Below are 18,531 nucleotides of genomic sequence, written 5' to 3'. Positions count from 1 at the left end.
CACCTCTGGTGAAGAGGAACTCAACTTTGGGCCAATATTAGTGAATTTCTTTTTATGGAATTAAAACTTGCCATTCTTTAATTTGATGCTAGTTTTGTCTATTAGAGGAAAAGAAAGCAATTTTATTTTCCCTTTCAGGAACATCATAAATACCTAAAGGAAAATAATATTCAAGGTCTTTGCTATGTTAGAACCATATCCCCAAGTCCCCTACCCCACCCCAAAAAAACTAGATTTGGGAAACTGGCTTTGAAAAAAGCCCTAAACTTAAAATGACCTAGAAATCCCAAACCTTTTTGCACTCCTAAAAAGACTCTTGTCTCCTTCTCTATCAGAACCCGCCTGCATAAGAAAAGCAATGGAAATCTTATGCAAGACTGCCATCTCCCAGAACAAACAGTTGCAAAAATGTCAGATAAGGAAGAAGGTTAACTTGTTTTCTGGTCCCTGTCAAACCCTATAAAAAGCCCCAATTTTTTTTTTTTGTTCAGAACCTTTGGATGCTAATCCTTGTGTGGTCAAGTTGACTTACTAAGTTCTCTGATTAAAAATTAATATTTCTCAACTCGTTTCTCTTTTGGCACAACACCTATAGTTTACTTACCTCCTCCTCTTATCTCAACACCATCATTAATAGCATTATTTTTTTTATAAGGTTTTGCCTGCCTCACAATTTCTCCATCAAAAGGGGCATACACATCTGATCCATCTGTGCATTCCACATCCACCCCTTTGTGTTTCCTTGCGCCTCTAAAATAGAGAAAAGAAGACATGGTTAATGGTCTCGTGGCACCAATGAAAACTCAGACTATCATTATTTAGACAATTGACCAGTTTATCTCAAGAGAAGATACTTTTGTTCTGCCCTTACATCCTGAATCTTCTTCCTCTTTCCTAATAATCTGTGACCACTTTGTAAGTTACAAAACAAATCCATAATAAATTTAGTATCATTATCAAATACCATCAAATGATTAGATGGAAAAGACTAACTATGGGGAAATTCTTGAAAAGCTTCATGAAGGAGGGGATCCATGAAGAGAGCTAAGGTTTCCAAGCTGCTCATCTTATATTTTCATGCCCATAATATAAAGTTATAAAGTTATTAAAACTTAATTTTACTACCATTGTGATTCTGAATAAATTAACTTGTGTGTGTCCCAGGCAGCTTCCCAGTAACTTGACCTCTGAGTCAGAGAAATGTTAATCTGCCTCAGTTGAGAAAATTATTTTACCAAATATTATACACTGGAAAAAAACACCCACAAATTATCCCCAGGAATAAACAATTCTGATATAGGGACATCATCTATCACTGGTGCTATAGCCTACAATATTCTACTATGCACTACAAAAGACAAATGCATGATAAACAAGTTTCAACTCAAACATTTCTCTGTACTGTCTTCTCCATCTTTCTTCCCCACTCTTCCCCTTCTTCCCTGGCCAGATGGCCATTTTGTAATCCATCTCTAAATTGTTTCTTGCAATATGCCTCAGGTAAAATAATTTATATTTGTCTTAGAGTTAAATTTTTTTGTTTATTCACAATCTGTAACTTCATAAGTACTAGGGAAACTTTTGCATTGTACAGTATTAGAAATTTGTTTGGGGGTCACTCAAAGGTGAAGTTAAACCCGCCAGGTCAGACTGTATATGTGAGAGATGGGACTCACACTTGAGTTTTTTCTGACTCTAAGGACAATTCCCCACTACAGTATGCTGACTTTCTTATTATCCCATTACTTTGTCACAACAGAGATAAATAAGACAGACTGGAGGAAGATGGAGGACAACATGAGGAGCAAGCTTGGACTTGAAACTCTTAGCATAAGTTAAACTGACCATACCTAGAAGCACCATACTTTCCAGAGCCAAAATTATCATGGTCTCTGATAGTATTTTTATTTTTTCCAGCGCATATAGTAGCCCATGGTCCTGACAATACTGGAAAAAAAAAAAAAAAAAGGGCAAAATTCATAGGTTATTTTTCTTTGCCTAGGATACAAAATTGTTAAAATTGTAACCCTGACTAGTTATTTATTTACCTATTTATGTCCTGATTATGATAAAAATTAAAAATTTTCTATGACACAAAATTTCCTACTATTTGATGGCAGATTGTTGATTTGCTAGTATTTTTGTTAATAGTTTAATAGTACTTTGACATTATAATCAATTTAATTTTAATTGCAATATACAAGTATCTTTCAAAAAATGCTATTCAATAAAAATATTCTTAATAAGAACAATAATTCTGAAATATTAGGCTAGCTTTAAAACATTACTTTGCTATTATATCTTAAGATAAATCAAAGTGAATATGCAAAGTTTGAATTGAGATAAGGGGAATGTCCTGGAAAAGCAAGAAATTTCATAAGCAAAGCAAACAACACTATGTTAACAAAAGTGATATAAAAATGATAAAATATTGCAATATGGGGAGCACGTATCCATTGATAAGTTTTACAAAAGTTGACCCCTGGAATCTGGATCTTATTAGCATACGGTATATTTGAAATGTCCTAGTTAACTTCCATAAGAAAAAGATAATCATTAAATATTATTTTCCATTAAAATGATAATTTGTTAATATTATTTAAGGGTTCTTAGTGACTACACATACATTATGTACATATGAATATGTGTATATACACATATATGTGTAGGTGTATATATGTATAGATGCATGTACACATATGTTGAACTTCGTAAAAAGTAAAATTTCACAATACAAATCCAGAACTAAATTAATACATGAGATATATCTTTGACCAAAATGTAACTTGTAAAAGCTATCCTTTACTTTTAGAACAAAAGTGTAGATAAAAGGACACATTTTACATTTACTGATTTTTTTTCCTTTTCCTTTGTAAGTTAACTTTAATCTTTGATCTCAAAACACATTATTCTTTCATTAAGGATTTTTCCAAAATAAATAGAAAAATGCTAGGGAACATAGTGTGTCCTGAAACAAAGCCAAAAATTTTGCTAATTTCTAATTCTGGGCTTAGTAAATTCAAGATTAAAATTAAAGTGATTTTCTAATTTTTCATACTACCTTATATTTCTTTCCTTATCAAACTAGGCTGCAGATGAAATTCATTTAGCACTACATTAACTTACTAGTTCCTCACATAGCACTATTTTGGTTGTCTTTTTGACTTTTAAATCTTCCCTTAAAATTAGTTTGAAAACATGAAAGAAGCCACTAAAGTTTTCATTTTGACTTACCCACTGAAATCAAGGCAACTAAAATGAGTACTCTGATGGGAAACATTTGGTCACGTTTTCTTCAAAGGTACAGATGTTTAGAGTTGTTAGAATTTCTTGGTCAGTCTCTCAGTTATATCTGATGAGGTTTAAGTATGAGCCACTTTAGTCTCAGAAATACAGTTGTCTTTTATTTTAAGGACTAATGTAATAAGAAAGATGTAGGAAGTATCTGAAAGATAGAATTAAGAAGAACAAAGAATGTATTACAGAAAATTGGCAGAGTTAGGGAGAGAGATAAAGTGAAATCTTTCTGGACAAAAGTGGCTGTGTTATTTGTTTGTTGGGCTCAAAAAGGGCACAAGGAAAATTTAATGGTGTATGAAATTAAACAAAAGAATTAGAACTGACTAAAAAGAAGAAGGAACTGAAAAAAAAAAGTTAGAGGAACTTGGATAAGAAATAAGGAAATGTATTCATGGAACAATGGCAGAACATACTATGGGAATTTTCCCCCCTTGCTTGTCATAACATTTTCTTAATAACTGATGATAATCTCATATGTCTTAAAGTTTTAATCATTGTTATCTTCCAAAGGTCATATTACACTATGCATTGTATTTGAAAATGAAGAACAATTATAGATAAAATACAATTAGTAGCTGAGTTAATTATCCTAGAAAAAGAAACCAACCAAAAGAATATTGAACTTTGTCTTTGTTAAGAACAAAAACAGAAAAGAAAATTAATGGTGTTTGGAAAAAATCTGGAAAAGTAAATAAAGTAAACAATGAGCTATAATTCTGAGGGTAAACAGTTATACAAGATTAAATTTAGAATAGAAAAATTATACTTATTTTTACCTACTATAAAAGGAGATAGGGTGTGAATCAACCTGTTTTGATACATTGAAATACTTATTTTGAGTTGTCTCATCACCTATGCTTCACAGATGAAAGTTCCAGGTGATGTCATCTGTCACTTTTCTTCCATGATTCCAAAATATCTAAGAATTCAGGAACAGTTCATATCTCCAACAATAGTATATTACTTTGGCTTTTCCGATATTGACTGTTCTTTTTGCTCAGTTCTGCCAATTGCAATGTTAGAATTGTTTTGATTTGTAGTCCTCTTACTTTGAGTGACTTTGACCAAGTTTTAATGATCATTTAGAAAACTAAGGCTATCAAGAGGTAGAGAGTTTCTTTCCAAGCCTGGGAGAAAACCTGTATAAAGAAGATGGAAGACTAAACCTGGTAGACATCAAGTGAGCCAAAATATTGTATGATACATCCCTCTGATAATGTGAAATAATTCTAAAAAGAGAGGTTGGAATCAGATTGTGAGAGGCTATCGATGCCAAATTGATGAGTTAAGATCTTATCCTCAAGGTACCAGGGGACTACTCTGTCTTGTTCCTTCTGCTCTCCTTCACTAAAGTTCTAGAAATAGGAATCGCTACCTGAAGTCTCTTCCTCTCAACTTGCTCATTCTTTAATTCCCTGATATCTTGTCTTTCCATTGGTCCATTAAACCTGTTCTTTCTAAAGTACTCAGTGACTATATCACCTGGACCATATAATGAATTTTTCTTGATCTTGATGCACTTAATTCCTTAGCAGTGTTTAACATTACTGATCACTCTTTCCTTTATTATTTAAAAAAATGTTTTATTAAAATATTAACTCTAAACGTCAATGCAACTAACTCCCTTTTTTTTTTTTTTTTTTTTACTTTGGAATATAGTCTTTTTTTTTTTTTTTTAATTTTTTATTTAATAATTACATTATATTGACACTCATTTCTGTTCCGATTTTTTTTTTCCCCTCCCTCCCTCCACCCCCTCCCCTAGATGGCAAGCAGTCCTTTATATGTTGGATATGCAACTAACTCCCTTTTAAAAATAACTACATTTTAATTCCTAAAATATCTTACAGTAGCAACATATTCATTTTTTTTTTTTTAATTTTTTATTTAATAATTACATTATATTTACACTCATTTCTGTTCCGATTTTTTTTCCCCTCCCTCCCTCCACCCCCTCCCCTAGATGGCAAGCAGTCCTTTATATGTTGGATATGTTGCAGTATATCCTAGATACAATATATGTTTGCAGAACCGAACAGTTCTCTTGTTGCATAGGGAGAATTGGATTCAGAAGGTATAAATAATCCGGGAAGAGAAACAAAAATGCAGATAGTTCACATTCGTTTCCCAGTGTTCTTTCTTTGGGTGTAGCTGCTTTTGTCCGTCATTTATCAATTGAAACTCAGGTCTCTTTGTCAAAGAAATCCACTTCCATCAAAATATGTCCTCATACAATATCGTTGTCGAAGTGTATAATGATCTCCTGGTTCTGCTCATTTCACTTAGCATCAGTTCATGTAGGTCTCTCCAAGCCTCTCTGTATTCATCCTGCTGGTCATTTCTTACAGAACAATAATATTCCATAACATTCATATACCACAATTTACCCAGCCATTCTCCAATTGATGGGCATCCATTCATTTTCCAGTTTCTAGCCACTACAAACAGGGCAGTAGCAACATATTCAAATCAGAATTCATGGTCTTTCTCTCACATATAACCCTCCTTTTAAATTCTCTGTTGTGGTCAAGGGCATCATCATGTTTCCTGCAAATGGAGGTGTAAATCATTCTCAACTCTTCTTTCTCACTAACTTTTCATCTCCCACATATAATCATTTACAATTTTGTCAATTTTACTTAACATTTCTTTTTTTCCTCAAAAAATAGTTTTCAACATTCATCTTTGCCAAACGTTGTGCTTGAATTTTTTCTCCCTCTGTTATTCTTCTTCCCCATCTCTTGAACAGCAAGCAATCTGATATAGGTTAAACATGTGCAGTTCTTTTAAACATTTCTGGCAGTTTATTTGGTGCTGATCTGGAGTCCTAGTGGTGTTATCTGGCATGTGCTGAGGCTGGTGAGATAGTTTCCTGTTTTCCCAGGGCTACAGTAAAGCAAGTGGAAGTCTGGCTAATGAAAGTTATCAATATATTAAGGATATGCTGAAGCACTTGCCAGTGTCAAAGCTACCAGATGCCTGTTTGCTTCAACATTTGATAGGGTTACTTTCTACTTGTTTTCCCAAAACTACACTAAGGCACATAGAGTCTGGGGCTATGTTGAAATATGTGGTGCTTCTCAGAGGTGTAGTCTGTTCATTTCTTTGGCTATGCTAAGGCACATGGAGGGTACTGCTGTTGACATTTGCTCCATAGTGCTGGTGCTCAGAATCCACTGCTGGTTTGCTGAGGTGGGATTTACTGCTGGTTTGCTGGGATATTTCCTGTTCTGGACTACCCCTTTGGGAAAAGAGTAAAAAAGCTGTTTAAAAAAGTAGAATTGGCCAAAACAAAAAAGAGATAAAAATCCACTGAAGAAAAACAACCACTTAAAAAGTACAATTGGCCAGAATTGATTTAAAAAATTCAAATGAATGAAAAAAATGGAAGAAAAAGTAAAATATCTCCTGAGCAAAACAACTTCCAATAGATATCAGATAATATCAGAATCACTGGACTACTTATAAACCATAATCAAAAGAAGAACCTAGACAGGATAGTTCAAGAAATTGTCAAGGAAAGTATCTTGATGTCCTAGAACCAAAAGGTATTAAAAGAATTCACCAATTCTCAGGAAAGAGATCCCAAAATAAAAACTTCAAGGAACATTATAGCCAAATTTCAGATCAGATCAAAGAAAAAATACTACTAGTGTCCAGTTTTCTCCAGAGATCTATCATATCTAACTTTTCTAGTATTCTATTTATCTCTTTGACTTCTTTCTTATTTATTTTGTGGTTTGATTTATCTAATTCTGAGAGTGCAAGGTTGAGATCTCCCACTATTATAGTTTTGCTGTCTATTTCTTCTTGCAGCTCTCTTAATTTCTCTTTTAAGAATTTAGATACTACATCACTTGGTGCATATATGTTTAATATTGATATTGCTTCATTATCTATGCTACCCTTTAGGACAATATAGTGCCCTTCCTTATCACTTTTAATTACATCAGTTTTTGATTTTGCTTGATCTGAGATCAGGATGGCTACCCCTGTTTTGTTGTTGTTGTTGTTGTTGTTGTTTTTTGTTTGTTTTTTTTACTTCACCTGAAGCATAGTAGGTTCTGCTCCAACCTTTTACCTTTACTCTGTATGTATCTCCCTGCTTCAGGTGTATTTCCTGTAAACAACATATTGTAGGAGTCTGGCTTTTAATCCATTCTGCTAACTGCTTCTTCTTTATGGGAGAGTTTACCCTGTTCACATTTATGGTTAAAATGACCAATTCTGTATTACTTGCCATTTTGCCCTATTTATGCTTTTCTCCCTTTCTTCCCCTTTACTCCCCTCCCCAGTATTAAACTTATAAGCATCACTTGCTTCTCACAGCCCTCCCTTTTTAGTATTACTCCCCCCATCTTAGAGTTCCTCCCCCTATCTTACTCCTTTTCCTCACAATTTCTGTATTCCCTTCTGCTTAGCTTATTCCCTCTCTTTTCACTTTTCCCCTACCACTTTTCAATAAGGTGGGAGAAGTTTCACCATAAATCGAATATGTCTAATATTTTTCTCTTTAAGCCAATTCTGATGGCAGTAAGATACACACTATGTTCATCTCCCTCCATTCTTTCTCTCAGATATAATAGGTTTCCTTTGCCTCTTCTTGAGATGTAGTACCCCCACTTTACCCTTTTCTGGGTACAATTTCCTTTCCACCTCTAGTTTTTAGAACAAGGTATATATGTATTCTTTATATATCTTTATAGCAGAACTATAGTTCCCAAGATTTCTTGTTACCTTTTTAGGTTTCTCTTGAGTGCTATATTTGTAGATCAAACTTTTTGTTTAGTTTTGTTTTTTTCATCAAAAATAGGTGAAATTCACTTATTTCGTTGAATATCCATCTTCTTTCCTGGGGAAAAAGATGCTCATTTTGGCTGGATAAGTTATTTTTGGTTGCATACCAAGTTCCTTAGCCTTTCAGAATATCATATTCCAGGCCCTTTGATCCTTTAATATGGATGCTTCTAGGTCCTGAGTAATGCTTATTGTGGCTCCTCTATATTTGAATTAATTTTTTCTAGCAGCTTGCAGTATTTGTTCCTTCATCTAATGGTTCTGGACTTTGGCCGCTATATTTCTTGATGTTTTGATTTTAGGGTCCCTTTCAGTAGATGATTGATGAATTCTTTCAATTTCTATTTTACACTCTCTTTCTATAACTTCAGGGCAGTTCTCTTTGCTAATTTCCTAGAAAATAGTGTCCAGGCTCTTTTTTTTTTTTTTTTTTTTTTTTTTTGGCATATTTTTCAGGGAGTCCAATAATTCTCAGATTGTCTTTCCTAGATCTATTTTTTAGGTCTGTTGTTTTCCCAAAAAGGTATTTGACATTTTTTTTCCATTGTTTCATTTTTTTTTTTTTTTTTTTGGTTTTGCTTGACTGATTCTTGGTGTCTGTTCAAGTCATTCAATTCCATTTGTTCGATTCTGATTTTCAATGAAATCAATTTTTTATATCTTTTTTTACATCTTTTTCTAATTGTCCAATTGAGTTTTTAAGTGAGTTGTTTTGTTCTATGGAATTTTTTTCCATTTCATCAATTTTATTTTTTAGAGAGCTATTTTCTTTATCCAGTTCACTAATTCTGTTTTTCAAGGATTTGATTTCTTTATCCACTCTATCTTTAAATGAGTGGGATGACTTATCCAGACTCTCTTGCCAAGCTCCCCTTTCTTTTTCCCACTTTTCTTCTAACTCTCTTGTGAGAGCCTTTTTAATTTCTTCTATGAGAATCTTCTGCGTTGAGGACCAGATGATATCCCTTTTTGGGGATTCATCTGGAGACAGTCTGTTTTTAGTCTCCTCAGGGTTTAAAGTCTGCTTTCTATTCATATAGAAGCTATCAATGGTTAGGGTACATTTAAATTTTTTGCTCATTTTGTCAGAGAAGAATCAAAGAAGACAAACTAGCAAACAACAACAAAAAATAAATGCAGTCTGCCTTTTTTTTTTTCGGGGGTGGGGGGAAGGGACTTGGTAGTGAATGGTGCTACCAAGCTTCCTCTACAGACTGCGGGGGGTAGCAGTTAGGCCCTAGCAGGACAGCAATGGCTATACTGCCTCTGCACTCTGAGACTTTGAGACTCTGAGAGCGTGCTGAGACACTGCGGGTAGGTGTGACCAGGTCCTGAGAGACCCTAGCCTTGGGGTTATAATTTTTACCCCCTGTGTTTTTAGCTTCTCTACTTGTCTATTGGCTTGCTGTCAAGGCAAAATATCCAATACTGTAGTAAAGCTCTCTCCGCAGAGATGGCTGAGATGACACCCTACCCCACTCCGGCCTGCTCAGCTGTGAGCTGCCTGCTGTGCTCTTGCTGCCACTGCCTGCCCTCAGTCTGTGCCCAATCTAAAACCGTTCCCACAACCGTCTCGAGCAAAAACAGACTTTTTCTGGTGAATTTCAAGGATGTCTTCTCTTGGTAATTATTTGTGTTTTTTTTTTTTCAGTCAAGCATTAATTTGGAGGCTTGTCATGAAATAAATTCTGAGAGAAAATGCAGAGTTTAAGTAGGTGTGTGCATCCTCTCCACCATCTTGGCCGGAAGTCAAATCAATGTGTTGTTTTTTTACAAGAAAAATACTTGAAACATAGAGATACACACAGAGTGAAGATAAAAGGCTGGAACAGAATATATTATGGTAAGTTTAAAAAAAAAAAGGTAGTGGCAGCAATTCTGATCTCAGACAAAGCAAAAGCCAAAATATACTTAATTAAAAGAAATAGGGAAGGTCATTGACTTATCCATAACCCTTGAAGATGAAATGTTAAATCTTGAAGTATGTAACAAATTAAAAGATTAATTGGGGTGGGCACAGTGGCACCATGAGTAGAGCATAGTCCTGAAATCAAGAAGACCTGAGTTTAAATTCAGCTTTAATGTTTATTAACTGTGAGACCTAGGGGAAGTCACTTAACCCCAACTGCCTTAAAAAAAAAAATTGGGGAAATAGTTGATTTTGAATGGGACATGATTAAGAAGTGGTATATTGGTTTTATTTACAACTTTTTAAATGCATACAAATCAGTGACCAAACAAGCAAATATTCTTTTCCTTTGAGCTATGTTTCATTCTACTTCCTTACCTTCTCATTGAAAAGTGTTTTTGTTCCTTTATTCAGTTTGTACACATATAATAGGAGTAATTTCATCAAAAATTAATGTCAACTATGATGTGAAACAAACCACTCATACAAAACACCAAATTTCTTTTTCTTTTTTTTTTTTAAACAAAACACCAAATTCCTTTTGTTTTCTTTCTTTTTTCTTTTTTTTTTTTTTAACTGAGGCAGTTGGGGTCGCATGCCAAAATTTATGAGATGCAGCAAAAGCAGTATTTAGGGGGAATTGATTTTTTAAAAAATTCTTACATTAACAAAATAAAAAAAGAACATATCAATGAATTGTACATGCAACTAGGAAAAGACAAATTAAAAATTCTCCCCAAAGTAACAGATTGGAAGTCCTGGAAATCAAAGTTGAAATTAATAAAATTGAAATAAAAAGTAAAAACAGCAAGATTGATAAGCCAATGGTTAATTTGATTTTAAAAGAAGAAAATCAAATATCCAGTATCAAAAATGAAAAAGTGAAATCACCACCAACAAAGAAGAAATTAAAACAATCATTAGCAAATATTTTGCACATTTATATAACAATAAATCTGATAATCTAAGCAAAATCAATAAATATTTACAAAAATACAAATTATCTGGATTAATAGATCAAGAAATGGAATGCTGAAATAATCTCATCTTAGAAAAAAAAAAATGAACAACCCATTAATGAATACCCTGGGAAAAAATCCTCAGATGAGTTCACAAACATTAAGAGAACAATCAATTTCAATACTATATAAATTATTTAGAAAAATAGGCTAAGAAAGATTTCTGTCAAACTCCTTTTATGTTGGAAGGACTAAAATAAAGAAAATTATAGACCAATTTCCCTAAAGAATATTATTGAAAAAATTTTGAGCACAATACTAGAAATATGATTACAATTAGCAATGTACAAAGTACAAGGATTATACATTATGACAGAGTGGGATTTACACCAGTAGTGTAGGATTAGTTTAATATTAAGAAAACTATCTACATAATTGGCCATGTCAATAACAGAAGCAACCAAAATCATATGATTATCTCAATAGATGCTAAAAAGACTTTTGACAAAATAGAGCATCCATTCCTATTAACACTTAGAGAACATAGGAATTAAGAGAGTATTCCTCAAAATGATAATCAGGATTTATCTAAAACTATCAGCAAGCATTATCTGTAATGGAGGAAATCTAGCTAGAAGCTTTTTCAGATAAGGGGTGAAATAAGGATGTCCATCATCCGTCACTATTATTTGGTATTATATTAGAAACCTTTGCGATAACAATAATAGAAGAAAAGGAAATTGAAGGAATTCAAATAGGCAACGAGGAAACAAAACTATTACTCTTTGCAAATAATATGATGATATATTTAGAAAATCCTAGAGAATCAGCCAAAAATCTATGTGAAACAATTACCAACTTAGCAAAATTGTGGAATAAAAGAAAAATCTCACATAAATTATAAGCATTTCTTTATATGACCAACAAAGCCCAGCAGCAAGAGATAGAAAGGGAAATTCTACTTAAAATAACTGTAAACAATATAAAATCCTTGGGAGTCCATCTGTCAAAACAAACCTGAGAACTATATGGACACAATTACAAAACACTTTTTATACACATAAAGTCATTTCTAAACAATTGGAAAAATATAAATTGCTCATGGATAGGACAAGGCAACATAATAAAAATGACAATTTTATCTAAAATAATTTACTTATTTAGTGCTATACCAATCAAAAGATAAAACCATAATTCATCTGAAAAAACAAAAGATCAAGAATATCAATAAAATCACTTTTAAAAATACAAAGGAAGGTAGCCTAGTAATATCTGACCTCAAAATTACTGTAAAGCAATTATTATCAAAACAATCTGGTAAAGACTAAGAAAAAGAATAGTGGCTAAGAATAGATTAGGTATACAAGTCATAGTATTCAATGACCATAGTAACCTAGTGTTTGAAAATACCAAAGGCCTTAATTTTTGAGGGAAAAAAAATCACTATTTGACAAAAACTGCTGGGGCAACTGGAAAACAATCTAGGTAAGTACAATAATACATCACACTTTGTAGCAAAATAAGGTCAAAATAAGTGTGTGATTGAGACATAAAGAGTGCCATGATAAGCAAATTAGGACACGGATACTCTTAAGGTCTCTTTTAAGATTTTTTGAATTGATTATATGACATGGAAGACACTGGCACAAGACTGTCCAGCACAGTGTGCTAGATTTCAGCCAATTCAATCCTGCTTCATTCATAGAGCACATCGCATCAGAGAAAGTTATATGCTCTATGAGCAAAGCAGGATTTGTTGTTCCACATTACAGATTGAATTGACTCAGAAGAAATGTGAGATGCTCTAAGTTAGAGAGTCCATCCCAATATTCCTAGGAACTATTTGTGTTCAACCTGTTGCAGAGCAGTGTGTTTGTGTGTGTGTGTGTGTGTGTATGTGTGCATATGTAGATACACACCTATACATACATCCATATACATATTTTTTGGTTGAACTTAAAACAGATTTTTGAGATTTATTTGACTTTAATTCATGAAGTTTCCTAAATATCAATCAAATGTTCTGAACAAACTGAATTTCCATTTGAATATTTTCCAATTTTACACAAATCATTTTTCCTTGGTGAGCCAGGAAAGAGATGAGATGCAATTTTTTGTGTCTGGGCTTCTGATTCTAGATAATTCCAAAGTAGGCTGATTTTTTGACAGTCTTCAAGTAGCTGTGAACTGCTTCTCTGTTTTCCTAAATTTAGTGCAAATAGATTACAATTTATATATTCTTTTAATGGGCTTTGATTAAAGTTCCTTTAAACTATTTTTACCATCAGTATCTCAAATAACATCAATATCTGCAAATAAATCTGCAAATTACACTACATTATGCCTATTTTCTTTCTCTCTTTCTTATCTCTTTTTCAAGTCAGAGAAGGAAGAGGAAAGAGAAAGAAATTCTATACACTATCTTCCTAGGCCTAGTGAGGTCTGGGTGAATTTGCTTAATGTAATTTACACACCCAAAAAATTGTTTATCTCAACATTAGCATTGTATATTGGTTATATCTAAAAACCCATAGAGTTATCAAAATACGAAACAATTTTTATCCAATAAAACCCTTAGCATTCATTTAGTTCTTGTATTTTGTTAAGTAACAATCAATATTAGTTACTTTTACAAGTCAGAAAACTGGGCAGATATAAATTAATTTGTCATAAATTACATAGCTAATACATTTTTGTAATTAAAATAAAGAATAGTAAGTTTACCAAAAAACAAAGGTTGAGTGTCTTACACACTCCATTCTGCCATGCTTGATGCTGCCAGGGGCACCCAATTCTTCTCAAAAAATTGTTGGACAGAAACTGATGAAAGCTGGGGTGACTGGAGACAGGATTCTGAGAATGGTGAGTTTGACCCCCACCTGTTGTATTCCTTCAAACTGGATTGGGCAGGAATTTTATACAAGGCTTTGAGTCTATCACTTTTAAGGCTTTTCCTACAATACTTAAGCATATGAGAGAAGTTAGGAAATAGTGATAAGAATGATAACAATCTCACCAGCAATCCTTTGAGAGTTGACCTACGTAGAGTGGGAGGGAAATTACTTCAGATAAGATAGAATTCAAAGAAACATTAGTAAAAACTGCTATTTTCCTAATTGTTGTTTTTGACTAATTTCCAAATTTCATAATCAATTTTCTCAAAATTTTGAGACTTTGCTAAGGTGTTTTTGCTCACAAAGTTTTTGAGAATCTGTAAGATCTTATTTTAATTATATTTTCTAACCCCTTTTTCTGTGCATTTTTTCAGTTTTTGACCAGAGGTTTTAAATTCACAGAAAAACGGTTAGACCTTTTTTTTTTTTTTTTTTTTTTTTTTTTAAGGAAATTTTTCTAGCATACAAACTATAGTACAGAGATTTTTTTCTGACTGGTTGCCTATGACTCTTTCCAGGCAATAAAATCTAGCTTATATAAAAAACATGACATGGACATTCTACACAGAAACAAACATAGACACAGACAAAAATGTCATGGAAGAAAATTGTCCTAGCTTTGTAGAATGCCATAAACTTGAAAAATAAAAATCATTTATCCAGTTATTATCACTTGTGTAAGCATCAACCATTCTTTCACACACACACACACACACACACACACACACACACAATTACTATTACTATTAAAGAACTCTCCTTTTAATCAGCAAGATGTTAAGAACTGGGGCTGTTTCAAAAAACAGCAAATTTGTTATCTGAAAAATATTAAGATCTTGAGTAGTATACAAAATAGTAATAATTACATACAGTTCCTTCTATTGTGTATATTCAAAGGAGGTATTAACAACATATTTAGTAATAGTATTCAAAGACAAGTATAGAGAAACAAAGATCTTGAATGAGGTTTTTATTGCTATTTTTATGCTAAGGAAAGTTTTGACAGAAAAAGAGACAAGGGTCTAAAATTTTTTAGGTAAGCAAAAAGGGTTTGGTATTGCTGGTTCATCTTAAGTTTAGGGCTTTTTTCAAACCTCGCCTCTGATGAGCTTTGTGAATTGAGGGTCGATGTTGCAGATCCCTTGCAAAAGAATTAGCAAACCCAAAGTTTGTGGCAAAAGGGGATTTATTTGCACTAAGAAGACAGCTTTTTTAGTGGACAAAGAATCCTGTTAGGATGATTTTGCAGAGATGGGTTGACATTGAGAAGAAAATGTCTTTATCAGTGGACTAAGTCCAGAAAGGCAAATAGTTCCTGATTAGGAATTAGCAAAGGTGAGTTAAGAAAATAGTATGCTAAGAAGACAGCTTTCTTAGCCAGAAAACTCCTGATTAGGAATTTGGCAAAGATTTGGGGTTTAGAATTGTCTTTTATTAGCCTCTGAGGCTTTATCTGGGTTTGTCCAGGCTTTCCCCTTCATCCTCCACACTCCCCTCAGCTGAGAGAAATTCAAGGGACTAATCTCCAATTCAACAGAGGGTGGTGATTATGCCTCTGGCAGAGATTTCCAATTGAATGAAATTATTTGTCTTGGGAAGGATGTTGTCTGGGAAAGGTGTGGCCCTCCCAGAGCCTGGGAGAATGTGAGACTCAGAAACACCCTCTCCAAGGGATACATCAGGGACCCTCCCCAAAAAAGTTAAAGGGGGACAAAATTTACATCACCTTTCAAAACCATCTTCCAAGAGATTTGAGGCATGATCTACAATCCAAGTAGAGGGAATACATATACAAAGAAGCTAACTTGTGTTATAGAAATATCCATTGATGCCTAATCATGAATTGCAAAATCTGTAGCTAAAAATACATTATCAATTGGACCTTAATACCTAGTCAGTAGAACTTGCCAATTATCAGAAGCTAATAAAGATCTTTAGAGTATGGCTGATGAACTATATGTGGGAAGTTTCTGGATAATTTCAAAAGTCTTTTTAAAGCTTTTTGAATCAATATCATCACCATCTGAGGGAAAGCAAAAAGGCCCTTCTGAGACTGGTTAGCCAAATACATCCATTTTGTCCAAGTCACAAGAATTTATTGCTTCTCCTACTGCTTGCAACTGATCCCAGCTTCCTTGATAAGATTTCTTTTAGAATTTGTATTAGGATCTCCTTGTAAAATTTGAAATAATTTTGTCAATTCATGGGTTCCCATTTTCAAATACAATTTTATCCAATTAATATCCCTCACTAATTCTTGATATTCATTTAGAGTAATCAAATTTACCCCTCCAATTTCCATTTTAGAATTGGCCTAAAATCAGTGATAGACTGCATCCAGAATGCCTCCTTCCCTGTGCTCCCCAAAACCTTCACTACCTCAAACTTTTTTATTTTATATATACATTTTTAATTTTTATTTTTATGCTTTTCCTATTTTTTATATAAGGTGTTATTAATATTAATTTTCTCCCCCTAATTATATAAGCAAAAATACCATGGTGAGAAGTAGCATAGTAAAGAATACATATCTTCTTAAAAATTCTTAAAAAAAATTAAACGTTGGCAATGCTTGTAAACTGCATCCTAAAATAAGACCTAGCATATCAGAAGGAAGTAGATTTGAGTGGGTCTCTGGTGAGGAGAAAATATATTCCATGTTCATAATTAAAGCATCTACAAGAATTTGAAAAAAAAATTTAAATAGTAAGTTTTCTTAATTTTTAAGCAGTCAAAGTGGAAGTAAGGTATTTTTATCTCCCCCTCTCCCCCCTCTCCCCAGCAAATTAGATATTAGCATTTTAAAAGGCAGGTTGTTTCAATGGAGTTTTAACTCGCCTCCCTGATAGAAAATTGGCTTGCTGTCTTATAATTTGAACTGGATTATTTTGATCAGATGCTGGAAAGGCTAATTGTATTTCAAAAGAATTGTATTTCTCTTTTCTCTAAAGTGTTTCAAGTGAAACACTTAGGTATAAGGATTTGACTTCTCTTCAGGTCTGTTGTCTATGAGAGAGATATGAACAGAAAATCTGGGGGAGGAGAAGAGGTACTAATTCTTCCCCTCTTCCAGCATTCAAACTTTGCAGTCTCTGCCCTCCAGTCTTTCTCCAGAGTACTAATAAAAGAATTTACTTTAAGGATTTAAGGGAACTGTCTCTGAGGAGAAATATAGAGGATACAGAAATTGGAAGATCTCCCAGTTCTTTTCCTTTAACTAATTAATACTTTCAGATACTATTTTCAATCCCTGACATCTGATTGATTTTGCCTTATTCCAAATTCACCATGTATACTATATTGATATCAGCTGGACAATAATCAATCTTATAAATTTTATCATATCTATTCCTATATATCTGATGTCTTATATTTTATATTTATTTGATATTTTATATCTCCCCATGTCAACCTAGTGACAAACTATTTCTAATGCTAAATTATTTCTAGTGATAAAGTGCCTGATCACCTTTTTTCCCCACTTTATCCTTACTTTTTATTATTTAATTCTTCTCTTTACCTGAAAATGCATGCTTCTAAAGAGGGCATCCTTCCATGGAAGCTCTGTCCATTGTAAAGTTCCACTCATGAAGTTCTGCCTCTATTCAGGCGCCACTGTTGGAGTCTGGCTCCAGTAGTGAATTAAAGGTGTGCAACACAGGCACCAGGTGGAAAGAATTCAATATGAACTCTTCAACTTTATTGATCAGAGAGACAAATATATATACTTCCAAAGCTCATAGGCTTGATACAAAATACACTCTTTAATTTCCCAATACCTTTTCTAAGAAGCAGGATCTAGTGAGATGTAAATGATTAAGCTCTAACTTTGGTTACTTAGATAGAGATGTAAATAGTTGAGATACACATCAGAGTAAACTTTTCATACCAATGTCCTCAAATAACTTTCTCTCAAATGCCTTTTAGTCTCCATTGTGGGCTGTTTTTCCTGTTCTAAGATCAAAGGTAAGTCTTTGAGCCATTGTATAGTAGTTTCACATTTTGCTTCAGTCACTAGATTTCTAATCATTATATTAACAAGTTTGTCTTAGCTATTTCATAAGAAGAAGGATGTTGGTGAGCCAAGTTACTGTAAGATTCAAGACTTGGAATGGATTCTTACCTCCTGGCTCTCTACAGCTGGGAAAGAATTTTTATAGTATGTGCCTCTGATAAAAACCTCATTTCTCAAATATATAGGAAACGGTGTCAGATTTATAAGAATGCAAGCCATCCCTCAAATGATAAATTATCAAAGGATATGGACAGGCAGTTTTCAGAAGAAGAAATCAAACCTACATGTAGGCATATGAAGAAATAATTTTTGATTAGAGAAATGCACATTGAAACAGCTCTGAGGTACCACCTCACATCTAGCAGATTGGCTAATATTGTAATGCCGGAGAAACTGAGGCAGGAGAGATTAGAGAGTTTTTAATATTTTATTAATGGGAGAGTAAGATTGACTGGACAGGACTCTCGTCTCAGATTATCCAGTCAGACAGAGATTAGTATACTGGGACCAAGGAATCCATATTGGTCCCAGGGCTGGAGGACCCAAAGAATCCAGCGTCCAGCATACAGCTGCCGGACGCCATTCTCCAGCAATGAATGGAGGAACAACAACTTCTTAAATACATTTTTGGAGACAAAGAAGAGAAAGGGAGGGAAA

The 18,531-nt window shown here is 33.5% G+C and overlaps 1 protein-coding gene across 2 annotated transcripts in view; it reads right to left on the bottom strand.

Annotated features, from left to right (window-relative positions):
• LECT2 (leukocyte cell derived chemotaxin 2) overlaps positions 1–17,505 on the bottom strand; it is a 34,495-nt gene extending 16,990 nt beyond the window's left edge. Inside the window, exons 1-4 of one of the 2 annotated variants that reach the window (XM_051978140.1) lie at positions 17,380–17,505; positions 3,235–3,445; positions 1,851–1,947; positions 605–750 (exon numbers count right to left, since the gene is read on the bottom strand). In XM_051978140.1, coding sequence (XP_051834100.1) covers positions 605–750; positions 1,851–1,947; positions 3,235–3,280 — 289 coding nt within the window. In that variant the 5' untranslated portion in view covers positions 3,281–3,445; positions 17,380–17,505. The remainder of the gene's footprint in view (positions 1–604; positions 751–1,850; positions 1,948–3,234; positions 3,446–17,379) is intronic. The other variant, XM_051978139.1, reaches the window with a different exon arrangement.
• Positions 17,506–18,531: the final 1,026 nt, after the last annotated feature.

Source organism: Antechinus flavipes, chromosome 2 (genome assembly GCF_016432865.1).
Source record: "Antechinus flavipes isolate AdamAnt ecotype Samford, QLD, Australia chromosome 2, AdamAnt_v2, whole genome shotgun sequence".
Lineage (NCBI taxonomy): Eukaryota > Metazoa > Chordata > Mammalia > Dasyuromorphia > Dasyuridae > Antechinus > Antechinus flavipes.
This window is presented reverse-complemented; position numbering and strand designations above follow the sequence as displayed.